Here is a 20,085-nt window from a genome sequence, read left to right as displayed (position 1 = left end):
TAACTTAATTTTTCTGATTGTTAGTTCTCCATGTAACTGCTGATTTACTATTTATTCTGACAAAAAATCCACATAATCAGGAAGGTAATGTTTCATACAAATGACTGATACCAGGTATCCTATCAGACACCAATTTCCTAATGAATTAATAAACTGTATTCTGACTTATAAACTAGTTTATTAATATGGTTAGGTAGAATCAAATCCCTAAACTTTAACTTTGTTGACAGAACATAAAATTGGTCTCTAAAATAAAAATCAGGCTTAGAATTCATAACAACTTATATCTTTGGTATTATGAGTTAGAATCAGCTGTAAATATCCAAACAGGTACATGTTAGTTAGCAGAACATGAACTCATATTGTTCTCCTGAACAATACATTATGAATGCATTCAAACCACCAAGTACAACTCACCTCTTGAAAGTTATGTTGAGTAAACTTGTCTGCTATCCTTAGCAACTCACGACATGAATGTGTGTCAGCAAAAGCCCGAATGCCCAGGCAATTAGAAGGATCTAATTGTCTCTTTAAGAATTCACAACAAGCTTCCTGTATTTCTGCCAGCTGAAGGAGGCAAGCAGCTGGCAGAAGGGTCTGAACATTGCCCTCTTCCACAGTTATCTGGGAGGTATATGCAAAGTCAATCAGTAGTTCCATTGCCCTCTCATCTATGTCTCGAATCACTACTTCTGTCTGACGGCTCTCTGCCAATTCTCCAGTAAACATAGCTCGGAAGTAGGGACTACAGGCTGACAAAATGACTCGATGGGCATATATCTTCTTAGCGCCCACAACTAGCACCACATCGCAGAGCTCCCGGTGCTTTCTCAGAAGGTTAATCACTTCCAAGGTTTGTCGAGGGTGCTTGTCTGAGATATAGGGCATGCGGGCGGGTTGGGGAACCCCTTCTGGCAGTTTATTGGGGTCTCCAAGGGTGCAGCGGCTTGTTACATCCATTCCAGTCTCTCCTGGTCGAATGTTGGTACACCTACAGGAATGGGGGAAAGGAGGGAAGAAAGATGATGGCAATATTATTAGAAACTCACTCTTGCCATAAACTATTCATACTCAAGAGGTAGGGGAAACCTGCAGGTAATCAAAAGGGAGAACTAGGCTCCCAAAGAGCTTCCTTTCTAAGAATGCCAGAACTCATACACGTTCTTCACGTCTTCTGAAGAACAAACATTAATAATCCCAAATCAGAGCACTTTCATTATGCACTCCCATAAAATAAAGGAGAATTCTTTTTTCATCTCCGAAGTATTCAGACTAGACTGTCTTGGACCATATCTTTTATAACTACCTGCAATATATTAATAAAAATTTATGAGAAACACTTGTAAATTATTCTCTCTCTGCACAAAACAGACCTATGGGACTTTAATTCCTTAATCTAGTTTAACTAAAATATTGGTATTTGTTATTTTTCTAAAACACAGAAATGTGTATTTCTCATTATCAGAGTTAATATTTTAGATATCTCTCAGGTTTAGCACAAAAGCTATAAAAACATAGCTCATGCTGCATGAAAAGATTAGAAAAATGAGGCCAGAGACCCCCAAATATGTAACTTTACATATAGTACTATATTTCCTTTATTCTAAGATGGATAATTTTCACAGTTCGTATAGGTTATCACAAAGGTGTTAAGCAAAAAACAAACTAAAAAAAAAAAAAAAAAATCACAAGTCCGGGTTAAAAAAACTAGTTTTGTTTTCTTAAGATTTTATTTTATTTTAAGATTTTATTTATTTATTTGACAGACAGAGATCACAAGTAGGCAAGAGAGGAAGGCAGAGAGAGAGGGGGGAAGCAGACTCCCTGCTGAGCAGAGAGCCCCATGTGGGGCTCAATCCCAGGACCCTGGGACCATGACCCAAGTCGAAAGCAGAGGCTTTAACCTGCTGAGCCACCCAGGTGCCCCTAAGATTTTATTTATTTATTTGACGGAGAGAGAGAACACAAGTGGGCAGAGAGGCAGGCAGAGACAGAGTGGAAAGCAGGCTCTCCGCTGAGCAGAGAGCCCAATGCAGGGCTTGATCCCAGGACCCTGAGATCATGACCTGAGCCGAAGGCAGAGGCTTAACCCACCAAGCCACCCAGGCACCCCAAAAACTAGTTTGTTGCTGGGATACTACAGATAACTGCTGATGGCCAGACATAATTCAAGACCTTCTTTGATCTGTGAATGAGAGGAAAGCTTAGAATCAAACTTCGTGGTATTGAAGAAAACTTAGTTATCAATTATATGGATAAATACATGTTAGGCCAACAGCTAACAAAAGATTTACATACCTTTAAGGCAATATTTATATTTCTAAGAAGTTACTAAATGAGCCAGTTGTCTTATAAGCAAGGAAATATAGTAAATAACTATGTAATCACATCAGTTTGTAAAAAAGGGAAAGAATCAAACCAAATATTTTAGAAGCCACTAGCAGGGAGAAATGAGTTAAAATTCTCTTCTCAGCCCAAGTTTTAGTCGAACCATAGATGTCTCAAAATATTTTACCATACCTTAAATTAAGATTTCTTTATTATTCTCCCCAAGTCTAACAGCTCTGACACTTAGGTATTATGGCTACTCTGACATTAGCTAGTATAAAGTCTCAAAGCACGCTGTGGAACAGATAGACCTGGGTTGAAATGCTACTGACAATTACTGACAATTATGGACAAGTTACTAATCCTTCCTAATCCCCAGTTTCTTTAGCTCTAAAATGGGTAAGTATCTACCCCATATGGCAAAGATTAAACGATAGAATGTACATAACTTCCAGCTCAGGGCTTGCTACCTGTTAAGAATTTTAAATTGTAGGGCGCCTGGGTGGCTCAGTGGGTTAAGCCGCTGCCTTCGGCTCAGGTCATGATCTCGGGGTCCTGGGATCGAGTCCCACATCGGGCTCTCTGCTGAGCAGAGCCTGCTTCCCTCTCTCTCTCTCTGTCTCTGCCTGCCTCTCTATCTACTTGTGATCTCTCTCTGTCAAATAAATAAATAAAATCTTATTTAAAAAAAAAGAATTTTAAATTGTAGCTACCCTAGTAAAAGAAATATCTATATTCCTTTCAAATAAGGTGGTTATGCTTATCCATATTAGAAATCAAATAAAAAAAATCAAACCTGAGTTGATATGCTTCAATTAATATTCACATAAATTTTGAATTAATGATAATCCAGCAAGTCTGAAGTTTATCTTTACTTAGAAATCTTTTCTTCATAGTTTATGAATATTAAAGTGGTAAAGAAGATGAAAGGCAAAATTTTTTTTATTTAGTAGAACTCTTACAAACCTTGACAAAGCTTTTGTTAGACGAATTTGCTGCTAGAGATATTAAATCTGACAATAAGCCTCATTCATTCAAAAGTACTACATATGTGATGGGCATGTGGGTGGCTCAGTCAGTTAAGCATCTGACTCTTGATTTCTGCTCAGGTCATCATCTCAGGGTTGTGAAATCAAAGCCCCACATTGGACTCTGTGCTGGGCATAGAGCCTGCTTCAAATTCTCTCTCCCCTTTTCCCTCTGCCCCCCCCCCCCATAAAAGTACTACATATGCCCAATCGTTCCTATCAAATTCAGTCAAAATCAATGAAAGTTTAGTATGATTACAAAAGAAATGTATAGGTCCATAAACAGACATTCCTCACTTTACAAATACTTTTCTGAAAGTTTAATTTTATGTCGACTGGAGGTTTGTATTTTTCTTTAGTAGGAGTTCTATAAATGGGGGCTACATTTAGTTGTAAAATCAGTTCAGTGTGTCACAAGCAGCACCAAAAAAACGAAACAGAAAAGAAAAAATATTGGCATACATTCCTTTTAGTTAAATAACTATGTTTCAACTATGTACTTTATACACATTTAAATTCATACACATTTGTATAATTAGGTTCCTTTGCAGGCTGTATGCTATATCAAAAAAGTTCAAAAGCTACTGACACAGAATTCTGACCTGAGTTTTGAAGTCCTAAGATAAAAGGGTCAAGAGGTTCAAGGAGAAGGAAAAGAATAACTGTAATGTTGGGACTGATCTAGGATTTGCTGTTGCTGCTGTTTTCGGTGGCTTTTGAGTAGGGTGATGGCTGGAGCTTGGGAAGCTACTTTTACACAAAGACTCTGGAAGTCTGGAAGTTGGGCATTTATTATATATTTAAGTATGTGTTACCCTAACGGTGCTACAGGACACACTCTTGGCGAGGCCGTAGTAATTATTTTCCTAAAAAGTGGCAGCCCTATAAATTTCTCAAATTTGATACACATTGCATCACAGCATCAGGGTATAAATGTATTAGTAAATTTTACATGTTAATGTTTTCCAGAAGCCTTTAAATATGAAAACCACACATTTTCTGTTACCTAGCTTGAAGAATGAAGACTGAGATTTGAAACAGAATAGATCATTAGATCATTTAGAATAATAACCTCCTTTAACAGATGAAGAAACTGATTTGGCTAGGTGACTTGCTAAAATGATGAAGCTTTCCTTTCAGTAGCAGAGCAGGTCTCCTGATGCTTGTGGAGAAACCACAACTATCTCCTGGGGCACTGCGAATATTTAACAACTGGGATTGATGTGAATGTTGGGTTGGGGAAAAAAGGGAACTGTAGAATTATTTAACAATTCAAAATAATATTCTCAGTTTTCTTCCTTATGGGTATCCAAATTTCTATACAACTCTTTTTTTTTTAGATTTATTTATTTACTTATTTGACAGAGAGAGAGAGATATTATAAGTAGGCAGAGATGCAGGCAGAGAGAGAGAGAGGGAAGCAGGCTCCCTGCTGAGCAAAGAGCCCGATGTGGGGCTCAATCCCAGGACCCTGAGATCGTGACCTGAGCCAAAGGCAGAGGCTTAATCCACCGAACCACCCAGGTGTTCCTATACAACTCTTTTTTAAAAGTCCAGGAAGTTGCAGTAAATGCAGATTATTTTGGTCCAGTCATCATAAAGAACTTTACCAATGAACTATCAGAGGAGTCAACTAACTTGGTAAGAGGCCTACAAAATGAATGTTAAGCTTGAAGAAAACAGCATAAAATTGAACCTAAGTCGTTTTCAGCTAAAAAATACTGGGATAGTCTAAGAAATTTTCGGAATTATCTTTAAATATTTCTAAACATTTTTTTTAAAAAGATTTTACTTATTTATTTGACAGAGATCATAAGCAGGCAGAGAGGCACGCAGGTGGGGCGCGGGGAGCAGGCTCCCTGCTGAGCAGAGAGCCCGATGCGGGACTCGATCCCAGGACCCTGAGATCATGACCTGAGCCAAAGGCAGAAGCTTAACCCACTGAGCCACCCAGGCGCCCCTAAACATTTCTAATAAAATATAGTCAATGGCTTATTACCTTTTAAAAAGTTATTCCAGATTATATATAATAGAAGCAAAGTTTACACATTACATTCATATTTTAGAAATTCAGGGGTTCACTTGCTAGATAAATGCCACAAACTTAACTGACATGTAAGTGTAATGAAGATATTTGGATTTTCATAATCATCACACTGTATCTACTGAGATGCAGAGAAAAGAGAATCTATGCCCCTCTAAAATGGTACTTATTCTTTTAACAAATATTTATTAATTGCATATAATGTACAAAGCATTTTGCTTGAACTGAGAAAAATTCAAAGGAATATAAAGAGGCAATCAGGGAACCTAACTATTAAGGGGAGATTAATATTAAGGGGAGATACATGAATAACAGAGAGAGGGCAACCAGGATACAAATTATGGTAGAAAGGCAAAAATCGATAAAGTATTTGTTTGTACTCGAAAGATCCTAGATCTAACTGGCATAAGCTGCAAGATTACTTCACAGGTATGTATTTTTGTTGTCAAGTAGGAATATTAAATTGGGTTGTTCTGGAACTTAGGTGAAATATCCTATACCCATGGCCCAGATATTTCTGTTTCTGATTCTATATTCACTAAGCAGTTTTCTGATGAATAATTCTTTCAAAGATACTGTTATTTAAAAGCGGTGGGGGGGTAGATCCAATGTTCTGAACACTGGGTTTTAGGTCAGCCTCATGTGAGTCTCACAGACTTAATCATCTATGACTATACTGGGATAGTCTAATATGTGGCCTGCAAGGGACAATATCAGTTTACTACCCCTAAGGCTTGTAGCACCGGCAAGAACTACAGTATAATAAAACACCTGTGTTGAAAGAGTCCCCAGGAAAGGAGAGAAGAATAGAAAAGGACATTCTGGGGAAAAGAAACTACATTTACATTACAAAGGCACAGCCTGAAACCAAAGCCAGTTGTTCCTTTCTCCAACACCAACCTGTTTTTCCAAAATACTTATAAATTCAATCTTTCTGTGCTTGGCCTTAGCCCACAGGTGATTCTGTATTCTAGAATATGAAATGTTCATAATTCCTGACATCTGGTAGAAACAGCACTGTTTATGTTTGACAATTTAAAGGCAGGAAAAAAAAAACAAAACTGAGCAGTTAAAGAACAATTTTTACCACCCACTAAACAATCAAGGAAGCTTTTAACCACGGTGCTTAAAGATTGCCTTGTACGTAGTAGATGCTGAAATACTAAATCACATGCTTAACAATGGTACAATCAAGCTTCTTTAAAAAAGAACCACCATCAGGGGTGCCTGGGTGGCTCAGTGGGTTAAAGCCTCTGCCTTTGGCTCAGGTCATGATCTCAGGGTCCTGGGATCAAGCCCTGCATTGGGCTCTCTGCTTGGCGGGGAGCCTGCGGAATTCCTCCTCTCTCTCTCTATAGATTCAAATTTTTTAATAATAGCTAACCTGTAAACTCATATCAAAGGTTTGGTTTGCAAACCTGCAACAAAATCTCTTAAATGTGGTCATGCTCTAAAGTTCTACCCTCTCTGCTTTCTATACACATTCTCAGGGGAGCTCATCTAATCTCATGGTTCCCATCACCCATATATGAATGGCTAAGAGACCCTTATTTCCTACCTGGATAAATTCTCAGTCTGGATCCATATAAATGTCTCTTTATCACATAAATTAAATAGATTTCAATGATCTATCTAAAATTGATTCCTTGATTCTCTACCTTATCCAGCATGTCTCTCTTCTAGCCTTCCCCAGATTAATAAAAAGCAATTTCATTCTTCCAGTTGCTCAGGCCAAAATTCTTGTAGCCCCTTCCCTTCCGCACACGCTCAAACTTAATCCATCAGCAAATCCTGTCATTCTACCTTCAAATAATATCTAGATTCCAACTATTTCTCTACCTCTTCACCAGCCCCACCCTAATTCAGGCTATTTCACTCTGTTTTTTATATTACATTAGTCTCATAAAAGGTCTTCTTGGTCTACTTTTACCAATTTAGACTCTCTTCTTTAAATAACCTAAGTGATCCTTTAGAGAAGTCAGATTATGGGGTATCTGGGTGGCTCAGTTAATTAAGCGTCAGGCTCTTGGTTTCAGCTCAGGGACCCTACCCTGGATTGGGATCCGTGCTCACTGAAGAGTCTGCTTAACATTCTTTTCTCCTTCCTCTCCCTCTTCCTCTCCCCTTCCCTTCCCATCCCCTTGTACACACTCTAATAAACAAATAAAATCTTAAAAAAAAAAAAAGTCAGGTTATGCCAGTCCTCTGTACCAAATGCTTTAAACACTCATAGTAAAAAACAAAGCATATAAGGCTTACTATCATCTACAGGACTCTTCCTCTGGCTAGCTCTCTGAATTTATCTCCTACTGGTTTCCTCTTACCCATTGTTTTCTAGTCACACAGACTTCCTTGCTTTTTTCTGGGACATGCCAAGACTTCGCTTGCTTCAGAGCCCTACTGCTTCCTCCTGAAAGGTTCTTCCCTCAAATGACTATGGAGCTCACGCCCTCATTTCTTTCAGAGCTCTGCTCAAATGTCAACTTATCAGACCACTGTAGCGACCAGTGGCAGGCCACCCTCAGATGGGCCACTTTGGCACGAACATTATTTTGAGTTAAAAGCAATCCAAACCTAGCAGACAGAAAAAGCTCTTTACTTCCCCCTCAACTGCCTGCTTTTCCAGAAAGAGAGCTATTAACAAAGATTTCTCTTTTTATTTATTTATTTATTTATTTATTTATTTTTAATTTATTTGACAGAGAGAAATCACAACCAGGCAGAGAGGCAGGCAGAGAGAGAGGAGGAAGCAGGCTCCCTGCTGAGCAGAGAGCCCGATGCGGGGCTCGATGCGGGGCTCGATCCCAGGACCCCGGGATCATGACCTGAGCCGAAGGCAGAGGCTTTAACCCACTGAGCCACCCAGGCGCCCCAAGATTTCTCTTTACCTAAGAAACCTATCTACATAAAGAGGGCACCTTTGTTTTCCAGACATCTTTCCCTTCTGCTAGTGGTCTTTCTCCCCTTTGTATCCCCAGACCCTATCCCTCTCCTTAGGTCACGGAAGTATCTCATTGCCCGACTATCTTTGGAATTTCCATGTCTGTGTGGATTCCCCCTAAGTAGTCTATTAAATTTGACTTCCTACTGTTAATCTGTCTTATTGTTAATTTGATTCTAAATCCAGCTAGAAGGTCCTTAAAGGGAAGAGGAAATTCCTCCTCTCCAACGTGTTATGTAAAATAGCTTCTCTTAATCCCTACCACTCTATACACTTTGTCTAATTTTTCTTCATAAATATATTACCTATTGACATAATATGTTGGTTTTCTCCCCCAAATAGAATGTAAGGTCCAGGAGAACAAGGCCCTTATGGTTTTGGTTTTTTGCTCACTGCTATACCCCAATACCTGGATCTAGTGCTCATTAAATTTTTGTTAAATGAACTCAGCTTTTCTTCCTGCCAAAATAAACTATACTCCCCGAAGTCTTATCTAATTCTCTTAAAACCAGTTTTGTAGCCAGGTTCAAACTTTACCTCCATCATTTATTAGGTATAATCTCGGGCAAATTACTTAATTCTCTAATCCTCAAGTTCATTATTTGTAATGTAGGGATAATTACACTTACCTTACAAGGAGTGACAGTGTTAGGATTTTTCTGAACGTAGGTCCTTTGACTTCAAAGTCAGTGCTTTATTATCCCAAACTGTCTTGGGCAACTAGATTGAGTATTTGAAATAGAAATGACGCTGGCAATCTGATTTATGTGGTTGTTATTCTTAGATGGAAGGAAAAAAGCAAGCATACTGCCACATGGTTGGACCATGTTGCCCTTCCAGAAGAATGAGAAGAAATGAGAAGAGGGATTACTGGCAGGCTGAGATTTTAAGGAATACCTCATCTTAAATGTCCTGAGAAGCAGTATTTAATTCTAGCAATTTAATTCTAGAAGCCATATTTGATTCTATACACTAACTTATTTCTCCTATAGTTCTGCTACTGTTTTTGTAAATGTGTACTTTAAAAAACGGAAGTATATATCCTCCATTATTCTCATTACATCAACAGGATTCTAACTGCATAAAAGTGGGGATTTTGTACATTTTTCTGGGCACCTTCTGAAGGGAAGTTATAATAAGGGTCCTAGAAATAGACTGTGTTCACACCTTGTCACATCTATATTCACAACTTCTTTGTTTGGCGTCTGATGAAATAAATACTCTAAAGACCTGGGGGGCGGGATGGTAAATTGAGGTGTGAACTGCTCCCCAGGACAGAATTCTATGAAAGATTTTAATTAAACCTTGAGGCAGCAAGCTTTATTGTCCAAGTAAAAATTTATCTGGAAAAACTAGATCTCAAATTATTTGGTTTTTCAATCTGTAGCTTTCTATTCTAATATTGAACTAATGATAATACAGACAAAAAGAAACGGAACTCCAAAAAACTTTTTTATTAGCTTTATTTGAAAGATTAATCTACATGTATTTTAAGGTTGAAGGAGGTAAGAGAAAGGATTACTCTGGACTCTATCCACAGTTAACAAACTAGGGAGATCAAAGAGAGCTGTTGCCTTCTCTCACAAAGTGACTGTCAATTCCAGGAAAGAATCAGTCTTTCTAAAACCAAAGGGTATAAGATCTGCTGATAATAATCTTAGCAGATTTTTTATTCTTTTAGTACTGATGAAAAGCGTAACTTCAAGATAAATTCTATTAATATATTTTACCATCAACTCTCTCAAACTTGAAAGATAACCTTGATTTTGTTCCTCTACTAGCCATGTGCTTCAGAGGAAGACGACCATGTCCCTAGCTTTTAAGGAGAAATCCTGAATTCTCTCAAATCAATTAGCTGATGGCATGCTCTTAACTCAGCTCGTCATCAAACTACAGGAACAGATTTACACTCCATGATTTAGGGAGTTTCTTCTTCAGGGCATTAACAAGGAAGAACATAGCATTCTTCATTGGTAGGTGGTAGTGGGATGGAAGATCAATTTTGGGTTAGGATGAAGATGCTATTGTAATAGCTACATTGGAGAGACAGAACTTGGGTCCAAGATGCTATTATCAGGCCACGGGCTAACACCAAACTTGGAACGCACCCTACCTCTGGCCTTCTTGGTATGTAAATAAAAGGTTTCCATGTTGATTAAACTAGTCTGAGTCAGGACTTCCAGTCCAAAACATTTTGATACCAAAACATGGTATTTAAAATGAAAAACAGTAAAATAAGCCAAATATTCTAAATTTACTTACTAACTTGAATAAAGAAATTTCCCCTTGCTTTGACTGGTCAAATACTCTTGTATCCAAAGGGTCTTCTTTCATTATTATCAGATTTTCTAAACATAATATTGACAGATTTAAAATTATGGCTTGAATTTGTGGCTTTTCTTTCAAATGAAGGGAAAATGTGAGAAGATACTGTTATTCGCTAATTGCCCAATTCCTATTAGGAATGTTATTATTAGGCTGTTATATTATTATATAGTTATATATTAATTATATACTAGGCTGTTATATTAACTTTTCAAATATTCTGTTTCTCTGAAACCAGATTAACAGGGGTGTTTGATAAAAAATGCAGGCTTCTGAGGTCCTAGAGACTCAGAATCTCTGGTTTTATGACTCTAGGATCTGCATTTAACAAGTAGGTAATTTTAACACACATTAAAATTTGACTCATAACAGGCTAATAAAATTTGACTAATAAAAGAAAATCTCTTTTCAGTAGAAGTCATAACAGAGTGGAGAAATCAATGTATAAAGGCAAACAAAAAAATAAAAGTATCATTACCAAACATATAAAGTCAAATAAAACAAGAAGGATTCACATTTACCAAAATGTCAATAAATCTAATAAAATTGTGTAAGGCAGACATTGGATATCATGGAATCAGTTTAAGAAACTATAATTACATTTGAATCTCTACATATGGTGAGAAGAAAAAAACTGTTATTGAAAATTCTCAATTATTTTTTTTATATTCTAGGAAAAAGAACAACATTTATTTCAAAGACAGATGGTGCTTTTGAGAAAACAAGTATTTAGGCCTTTTAATTATAAAAGGCAAGGTGAGGGCCCCTTGGAATGATAAAGACCATCAGAAGGATTTGCCTGCTGGTTTTGGTTTGTTTTGTTTTGAGATTGAAATTGAAATTGAATTTGAGTAAGATTAGGAGGGCTTGTATTCTTAGTTCACCACAGTTCCCACCACACTTCGTCTTGTGAAGCTGTACCCCACATTTATACGAACTACCCGAAGATACAAGCTTTTTTTTTTTTAAATTTCTTTTCAGTGTAACAGAATTCATTGTTTCTGCACCACACCCAGTGCTCCATGCAATATGTGCCCTCCTTCATACCCACCACCAGGCTCCCCCAACCTCCCACCCTTTAACCTCTTCTAGAGACACCAGGATTGTAACCAAGAGACTAAACTGCTCAGTATAATAAAGTAACAGTAATTTAGAAATAATAAAGAAAGAAGGGAAAGGAAAGGGGGACTGTTAAAACAGTGTCAGGTTATGATCTAAGGAGGGACAACCAGTAAGAAAATGATGTGTAGCAAAAAAACTTCATTATCCCTAAACTTTCAGTAAAAACCTGAGGTATTCAATGGCAGTGGTCACTGAAGGTAAAGAGACAGTGAGTATGGAATATTTCTAGAATAAAGCTTGCCTGTGAAAAGAGACATCCAATACAATGTCAGTTGAAAGTTAAGGAAGACTGGAAAATGATATATACTGATGTGAAGAATGAGAAGGAGGGAGAAATTTAAAAATATGAAAGGGAAAGAATAAATGATGAAGCAAGATCCTTGAAGAGTGGGAGTGCATGGAACCAAAATACAGAGGAATGACTCCTAGACAAAAGGTAGAAGGGCTTACATAAGAGATCAGAGGAAGGGAGTGGGGTGGGAAAGTAAGGTGGAAATGGTACTTTTATTTTGTGGTAAGGAAGCATCAGGAGTTTGGAAAAGTTCATACCTGATGGCCCCTATTTTTTTCTGTGAAGCTGCTGCCAGTGAGAGGAGCAGTGACAGGATCATGAGAGAATGGGTGAAGATGCGACACAGCTGTTGTGGGGAATGAATAAGCATTATGCAGGCACCTTCAGAAGTACTGCTGGAGAACAATGTTGGCTCTAATAATATTACAGACTCTGATTAGAGTAGCCCGAATATCCCATGGCTGGTTTCATCCAGCAGTAATCAATAGTTCAAATCAAGGAATATAAATGCTTCCATTAACCAAGAGTTGGAAAATGCCACAGAAATGCCACAATCTAGGGAGTTGAGTGATGGTTGGAAAATGGTTGAAATGGTTGCAGAAGTGAACTGTGTGAAAACAGAAGGGCCAAAGGCATGTTGCTTCTGACTACATCGAAGAACTATTCTAGAGGTCAAGCTTAGGAAAAAAGTTATGAGGATTTATGATTTCAGAGAGTTGTTCTCAGTGAGAGTAGGACTGAATTGCTGAAGTAAATGAAGTATGTAATAAATGAAGGTCAAAGTCACAACAGTTTAGGAAGTCAAGGAAATGTAGGCTAGGTAAAAGGATGGGTAATTTCCATGAGAATTGATATCTCCTAAAATAATAGTGAGAATAACCAAATCAAGTGCAGGAAGGAAGCACAAACCAAAGAACAAATCAGATATCTTAAATATACTTCATGTTCACCAAAGGAATGTTACAAATTTTGGCACCTCCCTAAGTAAGTAACATTTCCACACACCCAAAATGTGTAAGTTGCCTTCAAATTTCAGGACTATCATGTCACACCTTCCTTAGACCTTCTTCTATTCCAAAGGTAATGGTCTTAACTGAGGAAAGAGCCATCTTCCATAAGTGGCTAATAAAATTTGAAGTCAAACACAATAAAAAGTTTAGAAAACATAGTCTCTGCTTCTCAAGCATTCATGATCAAGTTCTATCTTATAGTCCAAAGACCTACAGAATCATTTCTTAGCCTGGAATTGTGCTCCCTACCTAAAGGAACATCTCTCCTTTTATACTTCAAAAGTTTTAATTTGGAAATTAACAGACTTCTCTTAAAAAAAAAAAAAAGATTCAGCTGAACTGACCATCATTTAAAGTCCTGAACACACCTGAACAGAGAAAGCTACACATAGGAGTATATGAATCCTTAAAACAGAAATAATATCCCAAAGTGCCAGCTCTGCTTACTAGAAGGGCAACCACTAGCACTACATTCTATACCTGATTCCAGATGAAGGAGGAAGAGTATGCAAGCAAGCTAGTCTCCCTTTATGTTAGGAAAGCAAAAGCCTTCCTAGAATACCTCTTAGCGCCTTCTGCTGACATTTTATTGGCAGCATGGTGTTATGCAGCCGTCCCAAAATGCAAAGATGATGCTACGACACATACTAGTTCATTTTCTTGTTTCTACATAGTAAAGGAAAGGAGGAAGAGGTGTTCTGAAAGCCAACCTACAGTGCCTGCCACACCAAGGAAGAGTCAGATCAAGAAGGTATAGCATATGCAACTATTTTTAAACATACATTTTAGACTGACTAAATAGGAAATTCTAAAGATGTGAGATCTCGGGGAACCTGGGTGGCTCAGTGGGTTAAGCATCTGCCTTCGGCCTAGCTCACGATCTCAAGGTCCCGGGACTGAGCCCCGCATCAAGTTCCCTGTTCAGCAGTCTGCTTCTGACTCTGACTCTCCCTCTCAAATAAATAAGTAAAGAAAGAAAATCTTAAAAATAAAAAAAAAGTACAAGATCTGAATGGGATTTTCTTTTTTGTCATTGGAGGTTCAACTCAAGAAGAAGCTCATCTAATTTTCACCAGGAGTGAAAATTATCAATAAAAACTCTATAGATACAATGAAATAAAATAAGACCCAAGAAATGTTAAGCTTCTTCTGTATTTTAGAATCTTTACTGGCTTTTTTTCTTAGGCCTCACCTTAAACAACAATGGTATTCGCTGAGATTTGGTCCTTGGCATCCTCCTTTTCTGTTCTACTCTCATTCATGCCTACAACTTCAAGAACCTTTTGTGTACTGGTGACCTAAAATTTCTTCTTTTTTTTGAACCTCCAGCTCAAACTGCTCTCTTCTGCCCCAAACCCATATTCCAATTACATACTACTGTTTCCTAGACATAATAATCTTGAAGTGTATGAAAGAGAAACTATTCTTGGCTTACTGAAACCTGTTTGTTCCTCTTCCTATAATTTTTATCTCATCATGGCAGCACTTGGTTCCCCAAGCTGAAATCTTTAGAGTCATTTATAGCATTACCTTTTCCTTACTCTATATTCACCAAATCCTTCTGATGTTACTATTAAACAATTCTAAAGTCCATCCTCTTCTCTCAATTCCCATTGCCATAAATCTCCTTCCAGTCCTTGTCAGGTTTCATCTAAACTACCACAACTCCTTTAAATTCATTTCTTTGCCATGATTTCTTCCCTCTTTCTAGTCTATGCCCTATTTTCCCAAATTTCAGCCCCAAGAACAAATCTCATCTGTGTAATAATGTATATTGGCTCTTAAATACCTACAGGATAAAGCCAAACTCTTTCCCACGGATGCAGCCTGATTTTCTATTTTTCTCCCGTTTCCACTTTTTTGCCCCCACATACTCTACACTCCTGATATACTTACCACTTCATTCATGTCATATACTTGCAGGTCTTGGTGTCTTTTGAGGGGCAGGGCGCATGACTGTTCCTTCTGTTTATTGTGTCTTTAATTAACTTCCTTCTTTAAGTACTTATCTTTTAAAGTACATTCTTTACTGGGGCACCTGGGTGACTCAGTGGATTAAAGCCTCTGCCTTCGGCTCAGGTCATGATCCCAGAGTTCTAGGATTGAGTCCCACATCCGGCTCTCTACTCAGCAGGGAGCCTGCTTCCCTTCCTCTCTGCCTGCCTCTCTGCCTACTTGTGCGCTCTCTCTCTCTCTCTGTCAAACAAATAAATAAATAAATAAATAAAATCTTTTTTAAAAAGTACATTCTTTACTGTAAAGCAAATCCTTATCCTTTCTAGAAGATCTAGCTCAAATATCACCATCTTTTTGATGCTCTCATCTCTACAGAGCGGAAGTTCCCTTCTCTATGTCTACATCTCTATTAAAATTCTGTTCATGTTGTATTATGGTGTCTATTTACATGTCTTTCCATCCCTTCATCTGTATATATGCACTATACAGGCATATACCAAGCACTGCATAAATGTTTGGTGAATAAACTAATTCCTAATAAAACCAGGCTCAGTTCCCTACTTATATAATTAAAGAAAGAGGAAACTACATTGCAAAATGTTTTAATATCTCTAAATGAAATAAATGGTTAGAAGATACTATCTTGGGAAACAGGCACATTCTCGGTGAGACTATAAATTGGTATAATCTCCCAAGAAGGAAATTTGTCAATATCTACCAAAATTTAAAAACACACATACTTTTTGGGCAGCTCTACATCTAAGAATTTATTCTATACATACACATTTGGGGGAAAAACCACTGATAAGGGTAGTCACTGCAGAACTGGTTGTAACAGCAAAATAACTTTAATGTCTCTAAAAAGGACTGGGTAACTATGGCACCTACAGACAATGAAATACCATTGAACTATTAAGAAGAATATTGTGGATCTATATGTATTTGTCACCATCTACAAAATAATATGGTAAGTGAAAAAAGAAAGATACAGAGAATGTGCATGACACGCTGACATTAGTGTTTTCACAAAAAGAGAGATATTCTATATATGATTGTATAAGTATTATAATGTCTATGAAAAATGAGTAAGAAACTGTTTATAGTGGTGGCCTATAAAGAGAACTCGGAGCTGGGGTTGACATTGGGAGACTTATTTTTCACTGAATATCTTACTGTAGCTTTTAAATTTTGTTATCTGTACACATAATGACTAGTTAAATAAATGAATGCAATGAAGCTTTACTAATAAGATGTCAAGCCATTTCACAAAATGTTATATTTAAGCATCAGAATACCTTCAACAATAGTTTTCAATCTTCCTCTTGTTCATATTTTTTGGCAGGGGGCATTCAGAGGAGAAGTCTGCACATACTGGGTAGTCATTTAAACTACTATTTGGTAATCATTAGGTGTCAGGAATACAAACATATGGAACACATATGAGACTCAAAGAGCTTATATCCTAGTAGGAAGATGAACAGGTATTCAAATAATCTTAATATACAGTTACTTCTCATTCGAAGCTCCTCCAATAGCAGGTAAGTGTAAAATCAACATTACTTCACAGGCCAGCCCTTCTGGGCTGCAACAGCAAAAATAACAGCCCAAGAAGGAAAGGTGACTTAATGTAGGCAAAAGTAAAATTAAATCAGAGAGCAATGGTAGGCTGGGCATTGGCCATGTGATGATGAGGAGAAAAGACTGTAGCTTAACAGTTAATGCCACCAGAATTCCCCAACTTGATTTAAAAAAAAAGATTTTATTTATTTATTAAAGAGAGAGAGAGCGTGTGAGCATGAGCTGGAGGAGGGGTAGAGGGAGAGGAAGAAGCAGGTTTCCTGCTGAGCAGGGAGCCTGATGTGCAGCTAGATCTCAGGACCCTGAGATGATGACCCCAGCCCGAAAAAGATGCTTAACAACTGAGCCACCCAGGCACCCCCCTCAACTTGATTTTGAATAACTGGAAGTATTACATAATAAAACAAAAAAAAAAAGAGTAGGTATGGATGATTAAGTGAATATTTTATATAGAAATTACTGATAGACCAAAAACATTCCCACGCTGTGCCTTCCCTTTTTAAAAAATAAGCTCTTATTTTAGCAATGACATAAGATATGACATTTATGGCAGCTGAGGAAGAGAAGCAACGAGTGGTTTTTGCATCCATGATAAAGGATGAAGTGGTAAGGCATTTATATATTTTGTTAATTTCTTCATGTACTTTGCAGTCAATTATTACTCCTATTTAGAGTTAGATAATGACATTTGTTACATCCATAATGTCTTTTCATCTGGAGATCTCAAAGCATTTGTAAGCATCTGTTAGTTCCCAATACCCTGGTCAGACACATTAGAAAAGTAAATTTGGGCACAGAGAAGGCAAATAGCTCAAGGTCAATCGAAAATTCAATAACAGATTTGGAAATAGATATTCTCGTTCTTGCTCCTAGTTCTAGGTCATAAGTCATACCCCATCATGAAATGTTTCTTCTCTTAAAAGGGTCTGCCAGACCTGTTTCTCTTTGATGTTAAATAACAAATGAATACATTCAGTTCAATAAATGTAAAATGAGTATAAAGAACAAAGAAATAGAAGTAGGCTGATTTTGTTTTGATAAGGACTCTAGATCTAATTGTTAGAAAAGATTAAGAAAAATCATTACTAAATTCTAGGGGTGCCTGGGTGGTTCAGTGGGTTAAGCCTCTGCCTTCCGCTCAGGTCGTAATCTCAGGGTCCTGGGATGGAGCCCCGTATCAGGCTCTCTGCTCAGCAGGGAGCCTGCTTCTCCCTCTCTCTGCCTGCCTCTCTGCCTACCTGTGATCTCTCTATCAAATAAATAAATAAAATCTTTTTAAAAATTACTAAATTCTAGAACTGGGAGGGCTTATAATTGTTTTGTTTTGTTTTTTTACACTCTGTTCTATTTTTCTATGGGCTAAGTTATTATGGCCAATACCTTCTTTAGTCCCTCAACAATCTTTCCTGCAATGCAGCTATTTTACTTCACAGAACAAATGTATTATTGATCATCAATGAAATAACCAAAACCATAATTAGATATACAGTATAATATTCTTCTATGGCAACAGAACCTTTTATATTCTATATGTCATTGAAGACCAATGAACCCATATAGTATTGTATTATACTTGATGATTATTTATCACCAAAAATTACCATGCAAAAAGGTAAATTTAAATGTTAGTAACTACATAAAATTCAGAATGTCCTTTAGAAATTTAAGTACTATACTGGATCCCTATTTCAAAAGTGATTAATTCCTGATAATAGTTTTTATTTACTTTAGAACAAAAATCATTAGTTCCAAGCAGAATCTAGTAAAGTTTGAAAACATCTTTTAAAAAAATTAAATGAAGTCCTCAATTATTACGTGCTGAATTTCAATCAGTGAAACCGAAGGTTTCTTCCTAAAAGCCTACCTGCGCATTGGCTTTCCTTCCATGCACCATGAAAAGTACCCTTCACAATGCTCTAAAGCCGAACCTAAGACAACAGAAAAGCAGTAACTTAAAAAACTATTTCTGATCTTTCCAGTAACAATCTCTACATAATCATTTCGTTCAATGAAAAAATCTTATATTATGCCGCAAGCGTTTATTCATAACATAACCTTTATTTGGTATCTTTAAGATGATTATCCCTACACTGGATATGGCTATGGAATGCTAAAGCGATTATAAGTGACGGTGAGGTAAAGTGCGCTATACGGTCCCGATGGCTAGGTTAGTCCTCTCTTCAAGAAGTGCTTTCAGACATTTAACTTTGATCTCACCATCAAGTATGCCTACAGAACATTTACCAGATACCCACAGCCGTACTGACATGATAGATGGGATAGGGCACACGCAGGTTTAACAACGGATCTGAAGCTTTAACTTGTCCCGAAGTGACAGGAGCGGGGTGGGGTGGGGGGCCTTGTAGGGGGGGTTGGACATTTCCCTTTAAAAACAACTCCGCTTCCGACTGCGGGGCAGCACGTACATGTCGGAGAAGCTCTGGCTCCAGACTCACATTCTCCTTACAAGCTTTTCCCTCAGTGTCCGAAACAATGTCCAACACCCACTTGGCAAGGTCTCACTAGGTCCCGAGGGTTAAATGGGACGCACACTACCCATTTCCTTCCCCCGCCCCCTCCGAATTCCAGCCCTTGTCCGGGGAAGCTGTCCAGGGTGAGAACCCCAGCGCCTCCCCGGGCTCCGGGGTAGGGCGGTCAGCCAGCTCGGCTCAGTCTAGTGCCCCGCGAGGCCCAGCCCCAGCGCCCCAAGAGCCCCTTCTCGGCACCGACTGACAGCGGCGGGCAAAGCACGGCCCCCTACCCCACCCGGCAGCTCAGCAACTTAGTACAAGATTTGCAAAGCAAGCCCTGGGCGCTGTCCACTGTCCCCTGCTCTCAGGCGGCTAACTTACCGGCTCTGTCACTTTCTTCTCTGCCGCCGCCCCCTCTCTGCCTGCTGCTCAGCCGCCGCTAGCGCAAGCAGGATGCAGATCCTCGAGCTATTTCCTCCCCACCCCTCTCCTCTCCTCAGCAGCGGAAGTGGTCCTGTTGCTAAGTCGTTCCCTCTAGAACCTGTAAGGCCCCCAAAGGTTCCGGAGTGGCTCAGGAAGTAGCTGCGCCCTTTGCTGGAGATTCGGATAACCTCGAAGACTGCCTGTCTTCGTATCCAGTTCCTCCTGTTCTAAGGGTGACTACTCTGCGAGTTCACAGGTGATCTGGCAGAATTTGAATACTGAAGCCTCCTCCTTTCTTCTTTGTTTTCCCCAGCAGAAGGCCACGAAAAGATGGGTATAGTCACAAAAAGATATATTTGTAGCTGGTGGGTCTCCTATTGCACAATATAGACACGACGTTGTCCCCAATTGTGGACTGAATGATTGGTGCGTGCATAAGCGGTGTCGACCCTAGTGAGCCCATACTATGTGCAAGCTGCGGACGATACACAGTCAAATTAGAAATAGACCTGACCTTCTAGATTTCCCACAGTTCAGCTTTCAAAATACCAGGGTTTTATTCACACA

General features: G+C 38.4%; 1 protein-coding gene across 2 annotated transcripts in view; it reads right to left on the bottom strand.

Annotated features, from left to right (window-relative positions):
• KLHL20 (kelch like family member 20) overlaps positions 1 to 19,561 on the bottom strand; it is a 65,897-nt gene extending 46,336 nt beyond the window's left edge. The window contains exons 1-3 of one of the 2 annotated variants that reach the window (XM_045983321.1): positions 19,477 to 19,549; positions 18,489 to 18,552; positions 418 to 991 (exon numbers count right to left, since the gene is read on the bottom strand). In XM_045983321.1, coding sequence (XP_045839277.1) covers positions 418 to 991; positions 18,489 to 18,511 — 597 coding nt within the window. In that variant the 5' untranslated portion in view covers positions 18,512 to 18,552; positions 19,477 to 19,549. Of the gene's footprint in view, positions 1 to 417; positions 992 to 18,488; positions 18,553 to 19,476 lie in introns of both variants that reach the window. The other variant, XM_045983322.1, reaches the window with a different exon arrangement.
• Positions 19,562 to 20,085: the final 524 nt, after the last annotated feature.

The sequence above is a fragment of the Meles meles genome, chromosome 17, assembly GCF_922984935.1.
Source record: "Meles meles chromosome 17, mMelMel3.1 paternal haplotype, whole genome shotgun sequence".
NCBI classification, from domain to species: Eukaryota; Metazoa; Chordata; class Mammalia; order Carnivora; family Mustelidae; genus Meles; species Meles meles.
The sequence above is the reverse complement of the archived record's forward strand: the minus strand, read 5'-3'. Positions and strand labels throughout refer to the sequence as shown.